The sequence below is a fragment of the Bidens hawaiensis genome, unplaced genomic scaffold (assembly GCF_021521415.1).
Source record: "Bidens hawaiensis isolate Kalapana, Puna unplaced genomic scaffold, B.hawaiensis_p1.1 tig00001412_1, whole genome shotgun sequence".
NCBI lineage: Eukaryota > Viridiplantae > Streptophyta > Magnoliopsida > Asterales > Asteraceae > Bidens > Bidens hawaiensis.
Genome location: NW_027491079.1, coordinates 348,760 through 369,767, shown reverse-complemented (window position 1 = coordinate 369,767; position 21,008 = coordinate 348,760). Strand labels below are relative to the sequence as shown.

General features: G+C 36.8%; 1 protein-coding gene across 1 annotated transcript; it reads left to right on the top strand.

Annotated features, from left to right (window-relative positions):
* The first annotated feature begins 12,349 nt into the window (after window positions 1-12,349).
* LOC143574830 (homeobox-leucine zipper protein ROC5-like) lies at window positions 12,350-13,319 on the top strand. The gene is made up of 4 exons (XM_077059352.1): window positions 12,350-12,605; window positions 12,728-12,828; window positions 12,915-12,953; window positions 13,188-13,319. Exons 1-4 carry the CDS (start codon window positions 12,350-12,352, stop codon window positions 13,317-13,319), a joined length of 528 nt encoding a protein of 175 aa, XP_076915467.1.
* Window positions 13,320-21,008: the final 7,689 nt, after the last annotated feature.

Here is a 21,008-nt window from a genome sequence, read left to right as displayed (position 1 = left end):
CCGCCACTTGGCATCAAACTGTCCTACTAGCAAGGCAGAGGGGGCGTTCCGGTCAGGGGACTTCCTCGAGGGGGAAAGTGGAAGAGAAGCCGAAGATCAGAGCGAGAGCCTTCAACATCTCCAAGAGAGATGAGAAGGATGATGCGGACGTTGTTTCAGGTACTTTTCCTTATTCATCTTTACAATCTACACTTGTAATCTCTCATTCCTTCGGAATCCTATGTGTGATCGTGTAGCTAAGAAGTAGTGTAATATTATTCCAGGTACCTTTTTACTACATGAATTACAGGCATCGGTCTTATTTGATTCGGGTGCCAGTAGAAGTTTTGTGTCTACCGTTTTCTGTTCCTCGTTGAATAAATCACCTGAGCGCGTAGTTGATGTGTTTGAGGTTGAGGTCGCCGTAGGAAAGTCCGTTTCCGTGTCTAGTGCTATTCAGGGTTGTTCCATCGAGTTGTCTGGGTATAGATTTATGGTGCGGCTGTACTTGATGCCGCTTGGTTGTTTCGATGTGGTGCTTGGGATGGACTGGTTCACGAGTGTTGATGCTCAGATCATTTGGGGTCAGAAACTTGTACGTCTTAGGGTCCCGGATGGGACCCAAATTACAGTCTTCGGTGATCGGAATGGTGCGACACCCCATATCATATCTATGCTTAAAGCGGGAAAACTGATGCAGCTGGGGTGCGGGGCGTATCTGGCGTATGCTATAAACATGAAAACCGAGGTGGCTACCGTCGGTGATGTTCCTATTGTTCGGGATTTCTCGGATGTATTTCCAGATTATTTGTCAGATGTGCCGCCGAATCGCGAGGTCGAGTTCTAGATAGACCTTGTGCCAGGCACAAAACCCGTTGCTCAAGCCCCTTACCGTTTTGCACCAAATGAAATGAAAGAACTTATGGCTCAATTGGAAGACTTGCTCGACAAGGGCTTCATTCGGTCGAGCATCTCACCTTTGGGTGCCCCACTAACTTATGGCTCAATTGGATGACTTATGGTCCATTGTATCATCACCTTAATTGTAGCTTGAGTACCAAGAACTTGTGTAGTGCTTGGCATCTCACCACCTGCACCTTTTGATGCATTAGGATCATCATCAGTATCATCTCGTCTAACATTCTTCAATACATCCCCTTTACAACTACTCTCCCCCTGAGATGCTAAGAACTTCTAAAAAGCATTTATAACTGTAGTCTATTCTACAAGAAGAGATGACTGCAGCTGATTTTCAGAACTCAGCCTATGAATAGCCTGATTCTGAACAAGATTAATGCAAGACTGCTCAGCCACCACTCGTTCTTATTCAAAAATAAGTGTTAGGCCAAGAGGTATCAAAAGTAACATGAACCTATGGCACTGCATAGGTGTAGGGTGGAGGAAAATCATGTAAACCCTTGGTCCCGGGAGCCCTACTCTGATGTTGGATTTACTCATAAACACAGTTCTAAATATCAGAGTGAGTTAAAACTTTCGCGGAATAATTAAAAGCATCAACCAATATACTACAAAACACAAATATTGTCTTAACATAAGTAAACTTGTATTAAAAACATAGCATAATAATTCATAATATTTCTTCCCAAGATGCCAGCCTTCCAGTCCCTACCATGTTCCATCCTCAAGCCAGTTCCTTTAACCTATTTACCTATGTGCATACTAAAAGTCAACTACGCTGTGTGAGTTCTAGATAATAACATTACATACATTACTTTCATATATTTACTTATACATATCCGGAGATACGTATTTCGTACTTTACCTACTAATACATACTTATATACTTCTTTATAATTTCCATACTTACATTACTTTCTTATTACTCATTCGTTTTTAAAGAGCATTTCGCGCTACATACCTCAGATATTATTAGGGTCCGGTGCCCTCCATACCTCTGATATTATTAAGGTCCGGTGCCCTTCGTACCTCAAATATTATTCGGGTCTGGTGCCCTTCGTACCTCCGATATTATTAGGGTCCGGTGCCCTTCGTCGTCCCATACAACCATACACACGTTCATTACATACCTTTATTACCTTAAAGTATAATTAAATATATACATAACTATGTGCATTCCATTCAAACATTCTATATCATTCACATACATTTACAAACATATATCTAATATACACTTACCATTTAAGGTAAGTGTATTAATCTATCACATCGTAGTATGCACACAGCCCCGAAAACATAACACAGAAAAGGGCTAGAACTCACCTGAAGCTGGTTTCGCTCGGAATTAATGGTAGCACCCTTCTTTAGCTATGCATGGCTAACTGTGTAACAAGTTACGAGTATCAATTATCTATTACTACTACTTCACACATCTAAGTTAATGAAACCTTCAACTAACGGTGGTCCTGGGGCAGCGCCTCGGGTAGCAAGGTCTAGGCGCGGCAGCCCCTAGCAGGGTCCAAAGGGCAGATTCCCTGGCTGGGGTCGAGTTGCTAGGTCAGCTTGGAAAAAATTTATTTTCATTAATACGCCTTTATCAAAATTTCATTATAAAAACGAATCAGGTTAGATTTTATAACAATTCGAATCGCATGTAAAACCAATCGCATCGCATGGAGCAAAACGAATCGCATCGCATGGAGTAGAACGAATAGCATCGCATGGAGCAAAACGAATCGCATCGCATGGCTAGTTCTAATCACATCACGTTATTTAAATTAATAGCATCGCATGGCTATGCAATGCGATTCTTTACCATGTGATCAGAATTTCGTTTTCTTCATTTTACCATATTTTCGTCTAATAACCTCCAGAACCCATCTTTGCGACCCGTTTTACAGTTCTGGTAAGTTTTGGGTTGTACCAACTTTGTTTACCCGTGTTTTACAAGGCCCGAACATCTCCATTTCTTTATATATCGCACCTGTTAACTCATGACTCGTAAAGTTTATGTTTTTATTACATCCTACAGCTCAATATACTGTTATATCAATTTGCATGTTGAAACCGACCTTAAAACTTAATCTTTTTAACCAAAGCTCACCTCACGGTCTTGGGTTTGGGTTTAGATCTGAACAACACGCAGATCTGGTGGTGTTTCTTGTTGTTTGATGATGTTTAAACATGAGATTTACCTTTCCTTAGGCTCAGATTTGGATCCGAGTTTGAGAGATAATATGTGTGTGTGTTCTTGAGTGTTTGGGTGGAAGAAAAGGGATGGAAAAGAAATGGGATTTTTTGTTTATAGTTAAGGGGGTTTATATTGGGGGTCTATGGGCACTATGGCCCATATCCCTCCCCAAACCATTCTCAAGCCCAAACCAAACACAACCCAAACACACACACACACAATTAAATTAACATAATATCCTATGTCACTTATAAATTAAGTGACGACACACATGAAATATTAAAATTTTCCTTTATTTATTATTCTAAAAAATACAGATGTTGCAAATCAACACTTGTAGACGGAATCAGAAAAGAAGTAGACACCGGCGGCAAAGTGACAGACACTCCAGATGTAGATATAACAGTCGAATCAACAAATAAAGACACCACCTCTGAAGGTGTTAAAGAAACCTTTGTTAATGAAACAATAACCGATGCATCTAAAGCCACCATAGGAATACCACTTGTAAACAACCCAGCACTCACATCAGCGGCCGAAACACTAGCCACTAACTGTGAAACTGAAACAACTGGAACAGAATTTGAACCCTCACCAACTCGGACTCGCTTGGTACGTTTTACCAAACTTAAACTGTTCTACATCAGACTCTTCATCACTCCCAATATCAAAATCAGAGTCATCATCACAAGTCGTTCTCTTCTTTTTCTTACCAACCTGAATACGTCGTTGTTGAGTTAGATAACGACTATTCTCATCAACACCACCCAATGATCTATCAGATTCAGTAGCCTCAGATGAACAAGGCGCAGAAGGTTCAACAACAGCTTCGGAAACAACTACTCCAAAAGCCACATCAAGTTCAATATTCTCAAGAACTTGAGGATCAACAACCCCCTTGTTGAATAACAGGCTCCTGTGGAGGAGGAACAAACTGTTATGGAGGATGCTGTTGTGGAGCTACCTCCGGTTGCGGATCAGCCACTTGAGTAGGTGCATCAAGGAAACCATCATTAGGGGGAGGCATATAAAATGGATCTACAATCGCCCTAAATAAAGTAGTAGGTCGAGGTCGCAACTAAGGTCTGCTCCTCGCACTAGATGAACGACATTGAGCAAAAATCCGTTTACATATATAGTCACAAAAATTGATTGGCCGTCTACAAGATAGATTCGGTGCAACATGATTCATTACCATCTGTAAAAACCTGGGATATTGCAAAAATCTTTCCCTTTCAGTAGTTTGCCTTTGATTATCTAACTCATAAAATATCATGCGACTAAAGCTTTACGGCTTGTTATACACCAACGAAGCCATAGCTGATTGCATAGCCACTCCCATACCATCATAACCTCCATGGACCCAAAAGAAATCACTTTCTTTTCTAAGAATCACCAATGGGACCCGAATATGCCATTCGATGAAAATCCCTATTCCGACACAAGTAGGAATACTCTGTAAGACCCGTATCCTCAATCACTGTCCCCAATTGTAAAGTCGTGCGGATGTCATCAGCAAAAAAAGCAATCTCTTGATTATTCACCATGGATCGAAACACTGATGGTTCAACATGGCAGTCATAACCAACCATGTTCCAAAAGTCTTCAATATTAGGCTCCGAGATTGGCAATGTAGTAGAGATAGCATAAAAGATCCTCTAGCGAAGTAAAAAAATTGATCATCTCACGGTAGTCATCAAGTCCTCGTTGATCCGGTTCCAAAGTCACGTACATATTATGTGTCACACCCCGAATAGAAAATTGCGAAAGCGTTAAATGGGAATGCAACAGACACCTCTGGTATCAACCACATTGTTTATAAAGAAATATTACAAACTAATTTACAATATAAATTACATCGTTCTATCTTTGTTTACAGTCTAGATGATACAAACAATATTATACATTAACTGATCCACTTCTTACTAGTAAACTTGTATCTATTCACATAGCATCGATCATGTTCCACGACAGGTAGCACGTCATCAAATTATTCCAACTTTGGAATACCTAAAAAGCAGTTTATAAATGGGTCAACTACAAGAGTTGGTGAATTTCACGAGTTTTAAGAAAACAATTATGTGTAATCACAAGTCAACATTTGCATGTATGATTATAAGTATGTATGTAAATGATGTAATTATGCTAAGCTACAGTGAAGCTTTGACTGTACGTGTTACGTGCCTCTATTTCCTACGCACAATCAACCACTGTGCCCCCCCCCCCTTCCACCACAACATGCCCCTAGTAGCCATGTCTAACACTATATAGCCTGTTTGTATAATTATAGTCATGTGCAAACGGCGTTATGTGTGACATGGCAACCAGGCCGATTCCGTTTGGGTTTGTTAAACCAATAGTACTATTCACAAGCCACCGGCTCGAAGTTAATCACTGTGTTAGTGGGGACTTTTATGTGCTAGCACTTAGATAATTCACATCATCACACGTTTCAAGTATGTATATCTAATCAAACATGCTTTTCACTTTAAAAGTTCATAAAACTGTTTAAAGAGAAGGGTCATGGAACTCACGGTTTAGTAGAGATCCGGAATGGTGTTAGCTCGTAGATCGTTTTAACTCGTTATCACTAGTTCCTATAATGAATATTATAATTATATTAATATTTTAATATTATTATAATCTCTATACTAAACTGGGCGGTATTACTAGTTTGGGTATAGCTGATACACCCAGAATGTGTCAACAGGCTCAGATTGTGATGTTGTTCAACGTCTAATACTTAAATCCGAACTTGGCTCAGTTTCCCTGTTTCACCAGCTGGGCCAAGTTGACCGTTTGCGTGTTCAAAAAACAGGTATGAGTATGTAAACTTGGGTAAACGTGTTCATTGATAAAATGATTAAGTTATAAAGAAAGATCACAATTTAGGGGTCTGGGTTCGCCACATGGCTCATTTTCGTTTATTCAGTCTGTTTTGGAGAAAAACGCGCACAATCCATCCAAATTGTTCGGATTTCTCACAAAAGGTTCGGTTAATTAATCCAAAAATATGATTTTTGATCACTCTTGATGTTCTGATATTCCAACAGGTTCGTTAATCACGAACTTGTCGGTTTTTTATCAGATTTGAATTTGTTTAATTTTTAATTTAGCATAATTAATTATCCGTTTATCATTAAATTATGAAAATTTAACTATTATCAAATAAAATATGCATATTTTTATAAAAATATTTTTGGAATTATTTACTAACTTATTAATTTATAAAAATATATTTTATATACTATAATTAACCCAAAAATCATCCGTTTATGCCAAATGATTTCCCAAAAATCTTATAAAATTCCTGAGTAATCTAGTTGTCCCCCAAAACACCCTATAAAATTCCTAGAACCTAACACTTTGCCAATTTCCCTTTTCGAGCCAAAAACAACTATAAAAACTCGAACAAACGCGAATCCACCAAAATAGCTAGAATTTTCCAATTGACTCCAAATTTCGTATGTGATCATATTATACCAAATATGAGTTCCCCACAAAATTTCATAATTTTCCAAGAATTTTAAGTATTTTTCCCAAATAAAAGTTCCTAAACGGTAATAAATTCGCCAAATATTCTCGAATGGTCAAAAAATTACCAAATTTGAACAGGGACTCATTCATATGGTCCCTGATTTCCTTGAAAAACTTTACAAGCTAAAAATATATACATCACAGCCTAACCCTAAACAGCCCGTAATCGATTAAATTCGGTATTACCTTTGCGGTTTTGATTCGTTTTTGCTTTCTTCATCAAATTTCCAGGTCCTTGGGCTTCTAGTTAAGGTGGATACAAGTCCTATATAACAAACCAAGCATGTATCATCAACATAACAGCCTTTAAGCTTAGGGTTTCGGTTATGGCTTTAAACCAAACTTTTGAACCGTAAAAACGCGATTTAAACCCCTTAATCCATGTTTATGGCAAAAAAAACTTATCAAAACAGGTTCACCATTTGTATGATCAAAAATATTTTTGGACAATTTTTAGAGTTATTGTGTGGTTAGGAATGATTTTTGGTAATCAAACTATGTTTATATGAAATTAAACATGTTTAAAGATCAAAACATGAACGTTGATGAAGAACAAAGAAATCTCTAGATTTTACTCAAGTTTTAATGTCAAAAATATCTTTAGCTTTATTAATTATAAGGAAATAGAAATAATAATAATATATTAGGGGGTGTCGGCCGACCTTTGTTGGGCCCTCTTTGGGCCCAATTTTGACCAATATTCTTGTTTTGTGTGCCCAAACGTGAAATCTCGAGTACAAATATATTTTGGGTTTGATTATTCATGAGAAAAATCTATCGGGTACAACAAACAGTACGAAAACGAGTGTTTTTCGGCTAATTTCTTGTTAATTTAGAAAAATATACCATTTGTTTGTAAAAATCGAAAAGTGTTTTGTAAGTCTTTTTCGGCTTAATGGATGATACAATGCTTGTTTTGTAACTCTCTTTCACGTTTAAGTTCAGAGCGGGTAGTTAAACGAGTATGCTTTCGTTTAACTGGTTTGCTATCGTACTAAGGCCAATACCAATATGTTAGCTTATCTTAAACGTATATCACTTATAGATGCCCCCCCCAAGGATATTTGGGCCATAACCAGACCCATTCGGTTATTCGTCTGTTTGATACATAATAAGCAGTTAATTGTTTAATTGGTAAATACGTACTGAGGTGTACCTTGTTTTGTCTCAAATGTCACATTCTCCCCCAGTTAGAAAATTTCATCCCCGAAATTCGATTATTCAGCTTTGCCTGTATTTGGAAATAGGTGCGGGTATTTCTTTATAAATTCAGATTTTGGCTCCCATGTGAATTCGAGTCCCCGTTGTGACTTCCACCGAACTTTGACCAAAGAGATTTTATTATGTCTTAATTGTTTGATCTTCCCCTATAGTATTTCCACTGGTTCCTCTATGAAGTTTAATTTTTCATTTATGTTCAAGTCTTTTAGTGGTACGATTTCAGTTACGTTAGTAAGGCACTTTTTCAGGTTTGACATGTGGAAAACATCGTGAATGGAACTTAACTCCAAAGGCAGTTTTAGTCGGTAGGCTACGAGACCGATTTTAGAAATAATTTCATACGGCCCAATATATCGTGGAGTTAGTTTACCGGTTTCACTGAATCGAATGACGCCTTTAAAAGGGGATACTTTTAGGAAAAGTTTATCGCTTATTTTAAAGGATAACGGCTTTCTACAAACATCAGCATTGCTTTTCTATCGGTCCCGGGCAATGTTTAGTTTGTTTGTGATTTTTCGAATTTTGTCTGTGGTTTGTTGAATGAAGTCGGATCGGGTAATTTGGGTATCTTCGACCTCGGTCCAGCATAGTGGTGACCTACATTTTCGCCTGTACAACTCCTCATATGGCGCCGCTTGTATGCTACTATGATAACTATTATTATAAGAAAATTCAACCAGTGGAAGATGTTGATCCCAATTCCCACCAAAGTCTAGTACACAAGCGCGAAGTAAATCTTCTAAGGTCTGAATTGTTCGCTCGGATTGACCGTCAGTTTGGGGATGGTAGGCAATGCTCAGATCAATTCGGGTTCCCAAGGCTTCTTGCACTGCTTGCCAAAAACGAGAGGTAAAATGACTATCATGATCAGAAATGAGTGAAACGGGTACGCCATGTCGGAATATGATTTCGTTGATGTAGATGTGAGCGGGTTTTTCAGTCGTGTAAGTGGTACGAATCAAAAGGAAGCGCGCGGATTTGATTAGTCGGTCAACTATCACCCATATTGCATCATTTTCCCGGGAGGTTTTAGTTAGTCAACTTCCATTGAGGTATCTCTAGTTTGTGCAACATTCCCGAAGGTTTTTGATATTCAGCCTTAACTCTAGCACAAGTCAGGCATTTACCGACATACGTGGCTATATCCTTCTTCATACCGGGCCACCAATAATACTCTTTCAAGTCTTTGTTCATCTTATATGTCCCTGGCTGAATGGAATACTTGGACTTATGGGCTTCATCCATGATCAAGTCCCGCAAGTTATTAAGAGTTGGAATCTAGACTCGGTTTTGGAAGTATAAAATTTCATCGGTTCTCTCTTCAAAATTCTGCTCGTTCCCATTAAATATTCATTTTCCAAGTGATCTTCTTTTAAAGCTTCGTTTTGGGTAACACGAATTTATTCGGTAAGGCTAGTTTGGACAATCATTCCATGTGCTCGAACCCTCAGGGGTTTAATTCAGTTTTTTCTGCTTAAGGCATCTGCTACTATATTAGCCATGCTCGGATGGTAACGAATTTCACAATCTTAATCATTCAACAATTGCACCCATCTTCTTTTCCTCATGTTCAATTCCTTCTGATCAATATGTGTTGTAGGCTCTTTTGGTCAGTGTATACTATACATTTGGTGCCATACAAGTAGTGCCTCCAGATCTTGAGTGCAAAAATAACCGCTCCCAATTCCAAATCATGGGTGTTATAATTTTTCTCGTGCACTTTTAGTTGTCGGGAAGCGTATACTATAACCTTGTTTCTTTGCATAAGTATGCATCCCAAGCCTTTTTGGGAGGCATCACCATAAACAACAAGGTCATCAGTCCCTCCTGGGAGACTTAGTATCGGGGCTTGGCATAATTTCTGTTTTAGTAGTTGAAAATCCACTTCTTGTTCTTCTCCCCAATCATAAACATGGTCTTTCAGGGTCAAAAGAGTTAAGGGTTGGGCTATGCTGGAAATGTTTGCAATAAAGCGCCGGTAATACCCAGCTAGTCCCAAAATTGGCGAATCTCTTTTGGTGACTTCGGGGCTTGCCAATGTTTAATGGCTTCGATTTTTCCCGGGTCTACGTGAATTCCGTGTCGATTAAAAACGTGTCCTAAAAATTGCACCTCTTGTAGCCAAAATTCATACTTGGACAACTTGGCATACAATTTCTCTTGCATCAACAACTCCAAAATTGTTCATAACTGTTGCTCGTGTTCCTCCTTAGTTTTCGAGTATATTGGAATGTCATCAATAAACACGATAACAAAATAGTCGAGGTGCGGCTTACAAACTCGGTTAATGAGATCCATGAAAACTGCGGGTGCGATAGTTAGCCCGAAAGGCATAACTAGAAATTCATAGTGACCATAACGAGTTCGAAATGCCATTTTAGACACATCTTCCTCTTGGATTTTGACTTGATGGTAGCTAGATCAGAGGTCGATTTTTGAGAAGTAATTCGCCCCTTGAAGTTGGTCAAATAAATTGTCTATTCGTGGGAGGGGATATCGGTTTTTGATGGTTACTTTGTTTAGTTCCCGATTGAAAAAGGCGTTGGAGGGTGACATAGACTGTACGTATGGATTGGAAATGCAATCGCTCAAACCTTCAGCTACGAAAAACAACAAGGGTGGAAGAACACAAGAAACGATAGGTCCATTTCATTAATATAACAAGTTGATTACAAAGATACGACTTGATCAGGCACTTTCTCTCTCTCTCTAGAATCTAACTCTAATGACCAAAAAGCTACTGTTAACGCATAAGTCAACCTATTTATTGGTTTGACATGAAAGCACATAGGGGCGCATATGTTATCCGGCATATATATTATGCGTCGCATAACATATCCATTCCTATATGACTTGTGCGCTACTATCACACACATACAAATACATTTGACATTTAAACTATACAAACTAAACTAAGACCCAACAATAGATATTATGCTCTCACAGGCACTTATATTAATGGTATGGATATGGATTACTATTTTCACCTTAATCATTTAATTTGTGTTTTTGTTTGTTAATTTGATGGTATGTGGAGGTATCCAAACAACAAAAAGGAAGAGAGACTTACATGACCTATAAAAGGGAATAAGGTAGAAGAGAGACTTACATGACCTATAAAAGGGAATAAGGTTTGGATGGATGAATAGGTGAACTAGAAGGACTGTTTTTGAGTTACCATAGGAGTTGGGGAGATCTGGGGATGAAACGAAGGCGTGTTACCAACAGGCTGGAAGGACTGGTGTTTAGTCGACAAGCAGGCAGTAAAGAAAACCTTAGTGCCCGGAACTAGGAGTAGTTCACCAGAAGAAGGAAAGGTTCATGCGAAACAAGGTTTGCGGAAGAATGCAATATGATATAAAGATTTGTTGGGGCACTATCTGACAACCGGAAGGCCTGATAATCCATCTAAAATAAGTTTACCCGCTAGAAAATAGGGGTGTAGTTCTAGCATCATCTTGTAATAATTTAATGCTCACTTTTTGTACTTACGGATAACATAAATTATCTCTCACCTATAGAGGAAGATTTAACGAGATATGGCTATCCCTCCCTTTTCACAATGACTATCAATCATTTCATCTCTACATACACTCTCGTCTCCGGATAATTCAATATTGTATTCGTCATTCCTTTATCCGAGTAAATGTCAAGTTAAGGTCTAAGACTCAATGTCCGTTATTTTGGGTATTGGTATTAAAAGTTTTATATAAAATGCTTAGCCAACATGGGAAGGATGAGTCATGAAACTTCAGTTGATCTTAGACATAGCTCCAAATAGGATAGGTTTACATGTCAAATCCTCTACCGTTATTAAGGAAGAAGAAGAAGAAGAAGAAGAAGAAGAAGAAGAAGAAAGAAAGAAAGAAAGAAAGAAAGAAAGTAAGAAACTTCTAGTATAATTATGGCACGAATTAAAACATCAAATGACAATAGAGATTTGTTAAATGTTTGATAACAAATAATGAGATTTATTACCCAACCTCTTAATAGTGATACAAATATAGAGAAAATGATCTTCAAGATGAAGTCAACATATGCAACACAATACACACATTTATGACACAATTATACATAAATAGGAGTGAGATCTTCGTTTTTTTAACTCATGATGTAAACCGTGAAGAAACCCTGTTATTTGTAAACTATAGTCATGTTTAAATTGATTAGAATGCATTTTTGTCCTATTCAAGTGTTTCCAATGTTATATATGACAAATCAATGTGAAATTACCATTCCTAAAAGGGTACCTTAGTGAGGACAGTTATAACGTGCGCCCAACAAATTTTTCACATATATTATATATAGCAAAATACGCAATATCCTTCAAAACATTATTCGGATTAAAACAAAGATCTCATAGTTAGTATCTAGTTTAAGATATCTCATAAACTATAAACTCTTTCGCTCTACTTTCACTTTATAAACTTTCTAGCTCCGTTACTAATGAATAATAACTTTGAATTCGCATAGGGAAGCTCCAACAATAATATTATAAGCCTAATGGAGTCGCAATCACAAATGCGCAACGATGTAGATATTCAAAGGAATGGATATCTTGAGCAAGTGTCAAGCGCAATGAAAGAGATCTTGAGGCTTGGGCTAGTAAATGCTCTACTATGGAAAAGAAACATGGAATGTGGAGACGAAACCCTTAAGTTCATCGAATATGTAAAGGCTTTTACACCTTGCCTTGGCATACGACCACCTGGGTTCGTATCCGAGTTTACAAGGGCTAGCAGCGTGGTACCAATAAATGGTTCAATCCTTGTAGAAGCATTACTCAACGCGGCGACTTTTCTATTTTGTCTTTGTTAGTTTAATACAAAACCATAGGTTTTATCAAGTTATACGAAATTTGATTTATTTTATGTATTGCAGGATCAATGGAGATGTATGTTTACGTGTGTGATCGGAAGTTGTACTACAACGGAAGTGATTCTAAATGTGTAGGAGGTTCAAGAAGTGGTGATATCCAACTTGTAAGTCTTCTTGGATTTCTTTGCTTTTAATCTCCTATATTAAACTTATTGTTTAGTTAATTCTAAATAATCAAAAATTTATGCAGATGAAAGCCAATATCCAAGTCATCTCACCTTTAGTGCCAGTTTGAGTCCTGAAGTTTATTAGATTTGCCAAACAACAAGCAGAGGGGCTATGGATTGTGGCTGATGTATCCATTAACTATGGAATGGAAGACCACGTAACAAGGTGTCCGTCTGGTTGTATTATACATGATATGCCAAATGGTTTATCAGAGGTACATTTATACATATAAAATCATTTGTATATATATTTTTATTGCATAATCACTAACTAAAATATAATTATGTATGTGTAGATTACCTGGATCGAACATGATGAACACAACGAGCAATCGGTCCCCCGTCAGTATCGCAAGTTAATTAGCTCTGGTTTTGGCTTTGGGGAAAAAGATGGATTAGTTCACTTTTGCGGCACTGTGAGGGCTTAAGAGCCACCATGTCACCTGTCACACCCCAACCTATGGTGGAAATGCCGGGGTGCGAATCGTTGGTTCACAGCTCACAAGGTACTATTATATAATTTGAATATGACAATAACTAATTAATTTATTTATTTCAAAATTTCAAACAAGTACACAAAGTTCAATCATAACCAGAAACAATCCAATCAATCAAATCATGAGCAAATAAAGAGTGTCAGCTAGCCATGCCTCTCGAACACGGGCTATGGCTACTATGACAAAACAAATACAAATAAGGGTGTCGATTGACCATTTCTTTGTGAATCGGGTTTTGGCCACTAAGACTGCGTATGATCATACTGACTTGCTAGACTTATGATGGACCTCTTCGAATGCGATAAAATAAATCAACTAAACAAGCTGAAATTAGTCATTCAATTGATAAACACACAATATTCACAGTTTGCTCGTGCGTATAATATATAATATGTAAATATGAATAGATACGCAAGTGTCTCCAAAATTTTTAAAAGCTGTAAAATGTGGTGAATGACTTCTCACCTTATTACCTAGGCAAGATTAAGAAATAATAATAAGAATAAACGAGGAAAAGTCTTTTAGCGCACTGACTGAGTTAATCCGAACAGACCTAGAACTTAGATATAACAAACTAGGATTAAAACCGAGAACATAGCCGCTAGAATCAATCCAAACGGATGTATAGAACGTTGGTTATGAAAATTCCAGTAAATAAGCGAGTTGGTACTGACCAGAATCCGAACAGCGAGCCAGGAGTCGAGTTTTGGTCAGTACAATTAAAATCTCGAGATAAAACTAAAAGTCTTCTGAACCGAAAGCTAATTCTGGACAGAAGTGATAGTAATAGATTGGTCAAGTTTTCTTGACCAATTTGCCCTTAAATGGGTTAAAGTCCAATTGACCCGTCAAATCCCCTCAATCTAAGAAATTAATTGAGGGTTATTGATCATTGGACAATAGAGAATAAATTTACAAAAGACAAATTACCCAGAATGTGCTTAGATCGATGAGAAATCTGAGTTAAACACCGGGAAACACCAAAGTCAAACTTGAACATGAACAAACTTGAAGAAAATAATAAAGAATGAAGGGAAATCGGGTTTTTTCTTTAAGGTGGCGGCTGCTACAAAGTAAATAAGGGTTTGCGGAAGAGGTTGCAGGTTATTATGACCTTGTTTATATAAGATAGTAAACTAATGCTAATTTTAGTCGAAAGAGTTGTTTAAGCAACAATATCTCGTTTAATGACCCAAACAACTAAAAAAAACCATTCGTTCTTGTGGTAGCGGCAAATGTATATGGACATGTACCAAGTCTAGGAGGGTTTTCTTGGAGCTTAAAACACCAGATTTGGTCCATAATTAAGCAATTTAGCATTAAACACGAGATTGGACTAAAAATAAACAATATTACTAGCTAATCTGAGGCCCTAGCCGCGACACACGACCAGGTTAGGCCATCCTCCTCGCATGACGCAGCGTGGAGGATGGTTTGACCTCTTTCGTTCTGTCAGTTTTGGTCCCTCAGGTTCCCAGAATACCATGTTTGGCCTTTTTAATAGATTTTAAGTAATAAATGGCAAGTTTAAATAACACAAAGGGTATAAAATAAAGATACACCAATGAAAATTTATAAATGCATGTTTTTATTAATAATCAAGATCCGAATTACGTTCCAGAATTGATAAAACAAATACGAATACGAAAAATCCGAAATGAAATTACAAACTAATGTTAATGCTTTTACCTGGTGTGTACAAGTTCAATTGTTTGGAGCTACGATAGATGTAAGAGTGTTCAGTTTTTCCATGTTACAAATACAATCAAATAACTATAGGTGTGGAAAGCCGTTTGTGAAGAACTTGAACTAAGTTTAAGAAAGAACATAAATTTATTACTAATAACCATATTCATCTTAAGCATATGCTATTCTTGCTAACCCCATAAAAAGCGTAATTTGATTTGAGTAACAATACGTAGACCTAAAACATCTCCCTCCACATGGCACGTGTCTCAATCTCCATGCATCTTGATTTTGAATTCCAAATTCAGTTTAAGAAGCTACTTTCTACTTATAAATACTAATCTTAATTATCAAATACTTATTATCTAACTTTATATATTTTTTTCTCATATAGACACTCGCGGAAGATGATTAAATTATGGTTTTCCAAGAGAATTCGAGTGATATGACAGGATCACACATTATCTATGCAATCGTGGATTCCCCGACAGTGTCCTTGTTACTGTACGACAAAGACACTTATTCGGCGGCACTCTTACCATCGGGGTTATCTATTGTCCCGGGTTATGGTGAAGATGGCACAGGTGCACCGGATGGTGAACATGGATCGATAGTGACTATGGGATACCAAATATTACAAGCTACCCCGAACCTCACGATTGAAACCATTAGCACCGTAAAATTAAAATATCGAGAAAAAACTAAAATTCTTCTGGACTGAAATCTAGTTTCGAACAGAAGTGATAGAAATCGATTGATCAATTGTTGAACAATTTACCCTTAAATGGGTCGGAGTCCAATTGACCCGTCAAATCCCCTCAATCTAAGAAATAGATTGAGGCTTATTGATCATTGGACAATAGAGAATAAATTTATAGAAGACAAATTACCCAGAATGTGCTTAGATAGATGAGAAAATTGAGTCAAACACCGGGAAACACCAAAGTTAAACTTGAACACGAACAAGCTTGAAGAAAATAATAAAGAATGAAGGGAAATCAGGTTTTTTCTTGAAGTTGGCGGCTACTATAGAGTAAATTAGGGTTTGTGGAAGATGGTTGCAGGTTATTATGGCCTTGTTTATATAAGAATAGTAAACAAATGCTAATTTTTGTTGAAAGACTTGTTTAAGCAACAATATCTCGTTTAATGACCCAAGCAACTGAAAAAAAAACCAGAATTCGTTTTTGTGGTAGGGCCAAATGTATATGGGCATGTACCAAGTCTATGAGGGTTTTCTTGGAGCTTAAACACGAGATTTGGTCCATAATTAAGCAATTTAGCATAAACACGAGATTGGACTAAAAATAAACAGTACTAGCTGATCTGAGGCCCTGGCCGTGACACGCGACCAGGTTAGGCCATCCTTCTAGCGTGACGCGGCGTGGAGGATGGCCTAACCTCTTTCGTTCTGTCAGTTTTGGTTCCTAAGGTTCCCAAAATGTTATGTTTGGCCTTTTTAAGAGAATGTAAGTAATAAATGGCAAGTTTAAATAACACAAAGTGTATAAAATAAAAATACACCAATGAATACTTATAAATGCATGATTTTATTAATAATCAAGGTCCAAATTAAGTTCCCGAATTGATAAAACAAATACGAATACGAAAAATCCGAAATGAAATTACAAATAATGTCAATGCTTTTACTTGGTGTGTACAAGTTCATTTGTTTGGAGCTATGATAGATGTAAAAGCGTTTAATTTTTCCATGTTATAAATACAATCAAAATAACTACAGGAATGGAAAGCCGTTTATGAAGAACTTGAACTAAGTTTAAGAAAGAACATAAATTTATTACTAATAACCTCATTCATCTTAAGCCTATGCTATTCTTGCTAACCCCACCTATGCTATTCTTGCTAACCCCATAAAAAGCATAATTTGAATTGAGTAACAATACATAGTCCTAAAACATCTCCCTCCACATGGCACGTGTCTCAATCTCCATGCATCTTGATTTTGAATTCCAAAGTCAGTTTAAAAAGCTACTTTCTACTTATATGTATTAATCTTAATTATCAAATGCTTATTATCTAACTTTATATATTTTTTTATCATGTAGACACTCATGGAAGATGATTTATTATGGTTTTGCAAGAGAATTCGAGTGACTTGACTGGATCACTCATTATCTATGCAATTTTGGATTCCCCGGCAGTGTCTTTGATGCTGTATGGCAAAGACACTTCTTCGGAGGCACTCTTGGCAACAAGGTTATCTATTGTCCCGGGTTATAGTGAAGATGGCACAGGTGCACCAGATGGTGAACATGGATCGATGGTGACTATGGGATATCAAATATTACAAGGTACCAAGAACCTCATGATGGAAACCATTATCTCAATAAATGATCTAATGTCACGAACGGTTCTAGGAATTAAATAAATTGTTCAATCTAATCAATAATAAGAGTAGACGAGTGGTTGAACCATGTATTCGAGTCTAGTGTTGTTGTCAAGGGTTGTGACATATTCAGTTATTTGCTATTGTTAATGGATTTATTTAATATCATTATACATTCTTTTAGTTTTATAAATTTATTGTTGATATCATGTACATGGGTGTACGAGTTGCTTTTTTTGTTAAAAATTTAAAACAATAAATGCTTTTTCGATAAAATTTAATTTGGCCTTAGACATGACCATGCATCCCAGTAATTTGCTGTGTTTCTTTTTATTCTTAATGTTTTTGTTTTATATTCTATCTATTTATCAAGCTACCAATAAAGTGGTAGTTCATTAGCAAAGACAAGCCGTTTAAACACCTAGATTGATAGATGATTTGGGTTCAAGTTCACAGACGAAAAATACTAAAAGAAATTCATCGTTCAAATATTCGTTGAGCTTCTTAAAAAATTTGTGTATTGAAATTGGTAGAAATAATGTAAATGTAGAAATAAATACTAATGTAAATGTAGAAATAAATTTAAATTTGATGAATACTTTGGCATCAATACATGAGAGTGAGCAAAGGTGATTTATTTTTAAGTTTATGGTTAAATGTTGATAAAAGCATTTTTAGACATAAAATTAAGAGGATTATCATATATCTTTAAGGATTTTTAGTTATTATGGCGCACTTTGCATTTCGCACGTTTGCATTGTCGCAAGCCACCTTTCTATTTTTGGTGGAAAACACAATATATGTTCACATCGCGCTATGCGACGGGTGGAGATAAGCCTCGTTGCGATACGCAAAGGGATATAATTATCTACTAAATTTTAGTGTTCATCGCGCTATGCAACGGGTACCTAAGTGACCCATCGTGATACGTGACGTGGAGGCTACGCAGTCGCGACAAGTTGCATGCCACGTGGCATAGCTAGGGCTGAATCAACGAAGGTATAGGCTCGTTGCACTAGGCGGCGGGCCCGTGGGCTTTGTTTTTGGTCATTGCAATGCGCGACACGACTTTAAAATCAGATATAAAGGGGAGTTAATAAGGCTGAATTCCTCGTTCAGTTTTCGTCGCTCTCTCTCACTTTCTCTTATAGTATAAGTGTTGGTATAAAACCTTGAGTAGCTGCATCGATACCTAGTCCGATTGATCAAGACCGTAGTACATGAATCCAACTCGGCTTGAGAAAGGTGGACTTTATGCCATCGTGTAAAGTTTTCAAGCTTGTGATTATCATTAAAGCTTATCAGTTTATACTAATACATATATTTACCACACTAGGTGCTTATACTAGGAAGCTCATAAATAGTAAACTTGCAAGGTGTGACATTTGAGTTTTTGCACAACTAATATTTGTGTGAGAAAAGTGGTTTTCCAATACTGTCATGATGATTTTTAAACATATTAAACTCATAACAAATAGTACAAATGTTTTCAAAAGGTTTTAATTGCATTACAGTAATTAAGTCTCTGTAGACTTTTGCGATGGTTACAACTGGTATTCTGGGGTTTTGTATACAAGGCTTGCCTAATGGGCTATTACGCGCTACTTATTATAAAAGTGTTAGCCAATAACTAATATGATCACAGTCACAGATAGGGTCGACTGACAAGTGCCTTTCGGTAATTTGTAAGCAGGCAAGTGTAAAAAAAACTTAATGTTGTAACTGTAAAAATGTGTCATTTAAAAATGAATGTACTCACTAGTATTTCCTGCTAATCAAATATTTTTAATCATGTTTTAGGTGACTTGTTGAAGACAAAGGAATGATTTATGCGGGCCCTCCAACTTAAATAAGTGGCTTATCACCATAATAAAGAAACATGTTTTGTAAATTAGGGTTTATCCCTATAAAACCTTTGTACACACAAATGTGTATTTTATCTCAGTTTATGAAAAAAATAACATGGTGTTTTACACTTTGATAATTTTTTACCAAACTGTAGTCCTGATGAATTTTCCGCTACCAAATTAATAAACATCAATACCACCGCTTGCGTTCACGGCGCCCCTCCCGGGGTATAGGGTAGATGCACTTGTTTAAGCAACACGGACATTTGATAATACCTAATCTTAAACATAAGAGTTAGGAAATCAACATGTTAACTTCTGTGTTATTTATACAAATAAAATTCTAGCTATAGGTGAATAATAAATAATATGATTTTTGTGGAGTTCGATGTTTTTATTGCTTTTGATTAATAGCATGGGTGACGTAATAGAAACATTCCAAACCCTATGTGTTACCAACACATATGTTGAAATAGTAAACCCAATAGGTGAAAATAAAGGAAACATAAATAAACCTTAAGTGTTCCAAGCTCAAACACCACCAAAACCAATACAACCCAAAAAAAGAAGATACTTGCACTAGTAAAGAGGAAGGAGAGGAAAAAGAGTAAAGAATGTTGTTATTACAACAAAACAACCAGAACCTGAACTTGAACCACATCTTCCTTAGCCACAGAAAGCTGTACTAACACCAATATGGGAGAGGCTAAATAGATGCCTAGCTGAGTGTGAAAAATTCCAGCCTGTAATTGACGACATCAATGTAGGCACGTCTATCAACCCTCCAACCCACAACCAAACAATTGAAAACCAGGGAACTAAAATTTTCCCCAGCAAACAGTCGAGCCCACACAACTAGAAGAATGGTGGACAAACAATTGGCAATTCCATACCATGATGAGAAATCCCTGTGAACCATTTCAACCCGAAACCTCCAACTATCCGAGCATGACAACATAAACTGTGGCAGAACTACGCCAATACGGATCAGAGTTGGCAGAGACGGGCAATCGACTAAGGGGCATTGGGGAAACCTTTCCCTGGAAGTATTACGATTGGGAAACGTATATATAAAGAACCACTAACATATATTATAATATATATGTTTATTATCGTATTTTCTTTCTTGAATAGGTAATATATAAAATGTAAAATGTAAAGACGCATATATGAATAGAGTAAAAGTCGCAATGATCGACGATTTTGATATATTCTGTGTTTATATGCTAATTTTCTATTCGTAAGAGAAGATAGAACTATTAGGTTTTAAGTTTAAAACAAATTTACTTCCAATTAATCTAGCTAGATTCGATGTCATATTAGGAATGGACTGGTTAGCAGCCAATCATGCTTCCTATTCATACAACTCAAGGAGATAAATCTTCTAAACCAACACAAGTTCATATCAGTAATGAAAGTGGCAAGCTATCTAGGAAGCAAGACATAGTATATGATTTCTATAATCATTAATGCCAAAGGTAAGGAGCTAGAGGAAAATTCTGATAGTATTGGAATACTCTGACGTCTTTAAAGATGATCTACCTGGACAACTACCTGATCATGAAGGAGAGTTTAAATACTCTTAACCTTGCCAATTGCTAAAGCACCATATCGATTAGTGTCAACATAAATGTTAGTATTAAAGAAGCAATTAGATGAATTGCTAGAAAAAGGTTTCATATGACCAAGCTCATCACCGTAAGGAACACCGGTGTTACATGTGTGTATTGATTATAGAGA